Source organism: Rhincodon typus, chromosome 23 (genome assembly GCF_021869965.1).
Source record: "Rhincodon typus isolate 14 chromosome 23, sRhiTyp1.1, whole genome shotgun sequence".
NCBI lineage: Eukaryota > Metazoa > Chordata > Chondrichthyes > Orectolobiformes > Rhincodontidae > Rhincodon > Rhincodon typus.
This window is the reverse complement of record NC_063354.1, coordinates 1,490,869-1,496,868: the sequence shown is the minus strand read 5'-3', so window position 1 is coordinate 1,496,868 and position 6,000 is coordinate 1,490,869. Positions and strand designations below refer to the sequence as shown.

The window sequence follows — 6,000 nt, the reverse complement described above, 5'->3', positions numbered from 1 at the left end:
GTGCTATGGTCAGTTTGTTTGTCCTCCCTACAGTCCCCACTCTTGTCCACACAGGGAGCAAGAATCTCAAACCTGTTGGACAAGCTCAAGGCCTGAGGCTCCTTCAGCACTACCTCCTGGATCCCTATAGCTGCCTCAATCATAGACACACCCTCCTGTCACTGACTATTGACCATCAAATCCTTCCAAAAACACAAATCCTTCCAAAAACAGATTGACCGTTAGACAGATTTTGAAGTCCCTGTGTATGAAGCACAGAAAGTTGAAATGCAGATGCAGCGAACAAGTATCTGCCCACTTTTATGGCAAAAGGTTGGATTTTAAAACTGAGAGATTTTGCAGGTTGGTTGACTCCTGGTGTGTTGTATAGCTTTGGTCTACATATCTAGGGAAGGATAGAACAAGTAAAAGCAAAATACTGCAGATGCTAGAGTTCTGAATTATAAACTGAATGTACATCTGTGTGTGTCTATCGGCCAATGGCAGTATGCGTGTGTGTGTGTGAATGGGTCATGCCTTTGTGTGGATGAGAGAGAGAGTGTCTGCGTGTTTGTGTGTCAGTTATGCCAGTATCAGACAGTAAGAGGCCTGCGTTTATTTGTGTCTCACTAATGTCAGTTAGTGTATCAGTCATGTGAGCATGTACATCAGTCAGCAGGTCATTTCGTATTCAATACTTATTTGTTTTTATGTTTCTGTCAAGGGCTTTGTGTGCGTGAGTCAGTTGCTTTGTGTGTGCATTTGACATTCAGTCAGTGCCTGTCTGTATCTATACATTAACCTTGTCAGTCATGTTAGGTTGTGTATCTGTCAGTACCTATGTGTGTGCACATTGGTCAGTGCCTGTGTGGTTGTGCATTATTAATGTCTGTGTGTGACATACATGCCATTGCCTATTTGTGTGTCAGTCAGCATCAGCAATGTGTGTCACTCTGTCCCTGTTCTTGTGTGTTTTTGTATCAGTTTTGTCTTTGTGTGTGTGTGTGTGTGAGTGTGTGTGTGTGTGTGTGTATACGCGCGTGTGCGTGTGTATGTGTGTGTGCGTGCGTGTGCGTGTGTGTGTGCGCATGTGTGTGTGGGAGTGCGCGCGTGTGTGCGTGTTCGTGCGTGTGTGTGTGTGCGCGAGTGTGCGTGTGTGTGTGCGCGTGTGCGTGCGCGTGTGAGTGTGTGTGCACGTGTGCGTGTGCGTGTGTGTGTGTGCGTGTGTGTGTGTGTGTGTCAGTCATGTCTGTGTTGTCAATGAATGCCTGTTTGTGTGTGAGAGTCAATGTGCCTATTCCATTTCAAATGCCACCAACTCTGTCATTTTTTGCCCATCCTTTCTGATCCTTTCTCGCAGGAAGCTAAGAGTGTAGTTGAGGAGTGCCGTGCTCTGCGGAATCGAATCCAGCTCGCTGAAGCAGCACATCGGCAGGCACAGGGCATGGAGATGGACTATGAGGAGGTGGTCCAGCTGCTGGAGGCTGAGATTACAGAGCTCAAAGCTCAACAGGCAGATCGACAAGGGCAGACCAAGGCAAGGCAGAGTCACCCTTCATTACCGTAGCAACACCATGATCATCACGCCGTGTTCTGTATATGTTCATTTTTTACCCATTGCAGCAAAGTAGGTCAGAGCCTGTCAACGTATTACACAGCTATCAAGAGGAATTCAAGCAAGAGACTCAATGTGACGGCACTATCACTTGAGTGAGCTGTGAACACAAGGGCAAGAGAGCTGTACAATAGTCTAACTGGTTCACTCCCAATTCAGTTTTCCAAACAATCACCAACAGGCTTATTGTGTTTTCTTTCTCTCATTTAAAGGAGTGCCCAAGCCATTGTGAGCTGCTCTGATGTGGAGCAAGGGGCCTTTCCGTTCAAATGTGGTAGTTTTAAATCCATGCTCTCTGTAAATCATGAAAGCCACGGAATCTAAATAATTTTATTTTATTTATTCCTCTGCGGGTGTCTGTGACAAGATCCATATTTATTGCATGTTTAACCCTGAGAATGCAGGAGTGTTGAAGCAATTTTTTTAAACTGCTGAAGTCCAGCTGTTAGCAGCTGAATTGCTCATTTGGCTTTTCAGAGGATAATGTGAGACGGGAGGCCAAGACTGAAACACTCCAGACCAAGTAAAGATGACAGGATTCCTTCCCTCAATGTTATTAGTGAACTATAGGGGGTTTTAGACATCAATTATTACTGACATGCACATTTTCAGAGCTTTTTGAGAAAAGCACTCAGCCTTACGTCAATACCATTCACTGTCTCTCAGCACAGACTCCGACTTGATGAAAGAGGCTGGGTGTGCTTTCAGCCTAGCACCAGATACTGTGCCCCTGAAATACCAAAAAGTGCAGTAAATTTGTGACATGAACCTCCAGGCTTGATTATGCAATCCACTGCTCTGTCTGAGATTCATTCCCGGGATTAAAGGTTGGAAAAACATCACTGTATAACTGGTTCCTTCATTCCACCTATGACAATTGCAATTTGGTGAAATGATCGGAGGCTGATGGCAGTACAGACAAACACAAAGAGTGAGCACCACTTATAGTTTGCTGTTCCACTGTGACAATGAAAAGATTATACAAAGGGCGAAACGATGTTGCTGGGTTAGAGAGACAGAAAAGAGAGGCCATTGTTGGGAAGAGATTCTGAATGGATTTAATTGCCCTCAAATCCCATCGTCTTCCATTCCAGCCTCACAAACACCCCACCCTCACACACACACACCCCACACCATCCTCCTTGTCTGAGACACCAACCCTCACTGGCTGGATCTCAATTTGAAAAATGATTGTTTGTGGGTTATTAGAGCCACAACCCAACAATGGGTTAGAGCCTCCAGGGGCGGTGATTTCCAACATCAGGTTAAGGATCAAGATAAAGTTTCAAGACAAGGTGATTTTAACAGGTGCCTTTCCTGCAGGATGACACCCAGGATCTAAGAAAGCGAATTGCTGTTCTCGACTGTCAGTTACGGAAATCAGAGATTGCGAAGAAAACCTTTGAAGCGTCTACTGAAAAATTGCTGCAGTTTGTGGAGGTACAGCACATTTACCAGACTGGGGATATCCTCAATTACAGTCCAGAGATTCTCTCAGTTACAGATTGGGATACTCCCAGTTACAGGCCAAGAATATTCTCAATTACAGACTGGGATATCCGCAGTTACAGAGCAGGGATACTCTCAATTACAGACCTCTTCAGCCCCCTTCCCTGCCCCTCTCTGGCTCCTTCACTGGTCTCTGCCTCCTTTCACTGGTCCTTCATGGTCTAGTTCCACAATGACTTGGATCTTTACTCATTAAATCATCCGGTGCAGGAAAAATAAGATGGAACAGGGTTTGGAGTAAACTCTTGTGGACCATGAACACTAGTAAGGACCAGCTAGGCAGAATGTTTCAGTGTTGTAATTGCTGTGCAACTGAATGTGACATCGCCCTGTCCTAGTATAATGTAGTACCAACCTGATGCTGATTAGAACATGTGTTTCTCTATTTATCTCCAGGTGGTGCATGAAGCTCTTGCTGAGTCTCCAGCTGCTCTAACTAATGTTAGGTATGTAAACACAATAATATGACTAGAACTACCCGTGTACTGAAATGGGAATGTGACTAGCAATTTGATGATCAAACCCTGTAGTCTTCAGTTGGAGGAAATGAATGAAAACCCAGATTTGGTTAAGTAAGGAATCAGGAGGAAGCAACATAGGTGAGTAGTATTTAGTTAAAGTGTGCTTCCAGCTCATTCGAGCTTCCGGTCTGCTTTCTTGTTAGATCCAGCTGCCAGTTTGAGAATTTGCCTAGAAGGAACTGTGAGAGATGTGGGCTGAAATGGTACAGTTTGCATTAGTAATTTTATCGAAGTCTCAGGCAGAGAAATCTCATTCAAACTCATTAATGTGTCTGTTACTAATATCACACAGCGCAAAACCATCTTAATGTTTCCAGACAAAAATAATAAGACAGTTGATAAAACCAGAACCTTTCGCAGCAAAAGGACTTCATGATTTTCTTCTAAGTTTAAACCAATACTGTTTGGGAATATCAGGTACTCTGTATTAATGATGTGATTGTGTGTCAGTCAAGTCATCACTCTCGCCTGTGACTCAGAAGGTTTGTGTTCAAGCTCCCATTCAGAGATTTGAGCACACAGTACAGCCCAACACTCCAGTACGGTGCTGAGGGAGTGCTGCACAGTTGGAGGTGCCATCTTTAAGATGCGGCATTAAATCAAATCCCTATCTGCCTATTAGATGAATGTAAACGAGCACCAGAACAAGCGCAAGGGGAGTTCTCCCCAATATTTATCTCTCAAATTACATCACTGAAGCAGAATATCTTGAGTACTGACTTGGGTACTGCTGGAAAATAAAGGCTTTTCATTTTGCACTGATTAGGACAATCCACAAGAATACCAATTCAGGAGCTGGCAGAGCACCAATTAAAGTTGATCAATATAAAAGCAGAAAGTACAGGAGAAACACAACAGGTCTTACAGCATCAGCAGACAGAGAAACAGAGATAATGTTGTGGAAGGTTTGGCAGCATCTGTGGAGAGAAATCAGAACAGGTTCTGAAGAAGGGTCACTGGACCTGAAACATTGACTCTGATTTCTCTCCACAGATGCTGCCAGACCTGCTGAGATTTTCCACCAATTTCTGTTTTTGTTTCTGATTTCCGGTACCTGCAAGTCTGTTGGTTTTTTAATGTTTTGGGACTAATGGGTTCTCAACTTGAAGAACCTGTTTCAACTCAACAAAATAGGTGTCAGCCATTCCTTGCTTCATTTCTCAGGGCAGTGCCCTGACTAAACACAGTCAACCTGCCTGGTTTAAAATGTAAACGTAGCAGGGCAGTTAACTGTCAATTATCACAAATTGGTGCATTCTCTATGGCAACGCTTTTTCTCATCAGAGTCCACTTGCCAACCAATCTGCATTCCCCTGTCATGTAGTATAAACGTTGGTTTTCCCCTTGAGTTGATATTTCTTGTGGATTGTCCTGATGAGTATAGGATGAAAAGCTTCAGCAAAATGTCTTATTTTGTCTTTGTTTATGTGAGTTTTCTGTGCACAAATTGGCTGCTGGTCTTACTACATTTCAACAGTGAGCACACTTCAAAAGAACTTTGCTAACGATAAAACATTTTGGGTCTTCATGAGGTTATGAATGACTCTATGAAAATGCAAGCCATTTGTTTGTTTCATGGACACCTCTTCATTTATTGGATTTCCTTTCAGTGAAATTTTACCTGCCAACTTCGACTTGTAATACCCAGAGACCTTCTCCCTGCTTCTTGTGTCAAGTGATTTCCTCAATAATTCAGTTGGAAAAAACAGCCCATTAACTGAACTATGCAGATCCGAACCTCAGTTTCAAGTATGGGTCTGTGCTAATACAATGGCCTTTCTTAGTCTGTGTCCATGGGATAGGATGGGATTCCTGCACCTGAACATTATCTAACAACTGTTCATTGGAAGGTCAGTCTGATGACATTCTTACCTGTTTGAGCAGAGCCCTACCTTCTGCTTTACAGGCAGCTGTTGTCCTTGACTGGAATATGTATTTGGAGTGGTGTGGAAAATTCAGGTTTTGAATTCCATCCAGGAGCAGAGACTGGTGACCTCTGCATTGCTGGTTGCCAGCATATAGTTACTGTGTGATGTCAGGGTGTCCATGGCAGAGTTATTTCCAAGTCACAGATTTGGTCTCCAACCAGTGCCAGGTTAGTTTCAGTCAGTCCACATCACCAGAGCTTACTAACCCCTGAACAAAATTAACTCCCAACAAAAGCCAGCACCTTCTGAAGAGGAGATAGTGGGGTGGGAATTGACAGGGAAGAAATAAATAGGTGACCGGGTATTGGGAGCAGATGCTGCTTCCTAGCCCTTCGTTAGCATAGCAGGAAAATATGAAAAAATTCAGTAATAGAGTTGACTTTTATTTACTGTGCCTTTCTCAACTTAAGATGCCCCATCGTGCTTTCAAGCCAATGAAGTATTTTTT

At 43.5% G+C, this 6,000-nt stretch overlaps 1 protein-coding gene across 1 annotated transcript in view; it reads left to right on the top strand.

Moving 5' to 3' along the window:
• stxbp4 (syntaxin binding protein 4) overlaps positions 1-6,000 on the top strand; it is a 208,635-nt gene that overhangs the window by 169,051 nt on the left and 33,584 nt on the right. Inside the window, exons 12-14 of the mRNA XM_048610619.1 lie at positions 1,340-1,516; positions 2,918-3,034; positions 3,500-3,549. Of these exons, the coding sequence (XP_048466576.1) occupies positions 1,340-1,516; positions 2,918-3,034; positions 3,500-3,549 (344 nt within the window). The remainder of the gene's footprint in view (positions 1-1,339; positions 1,517-2,917; positions 3,035-3,499; positions 3,550-6,000) is intronic.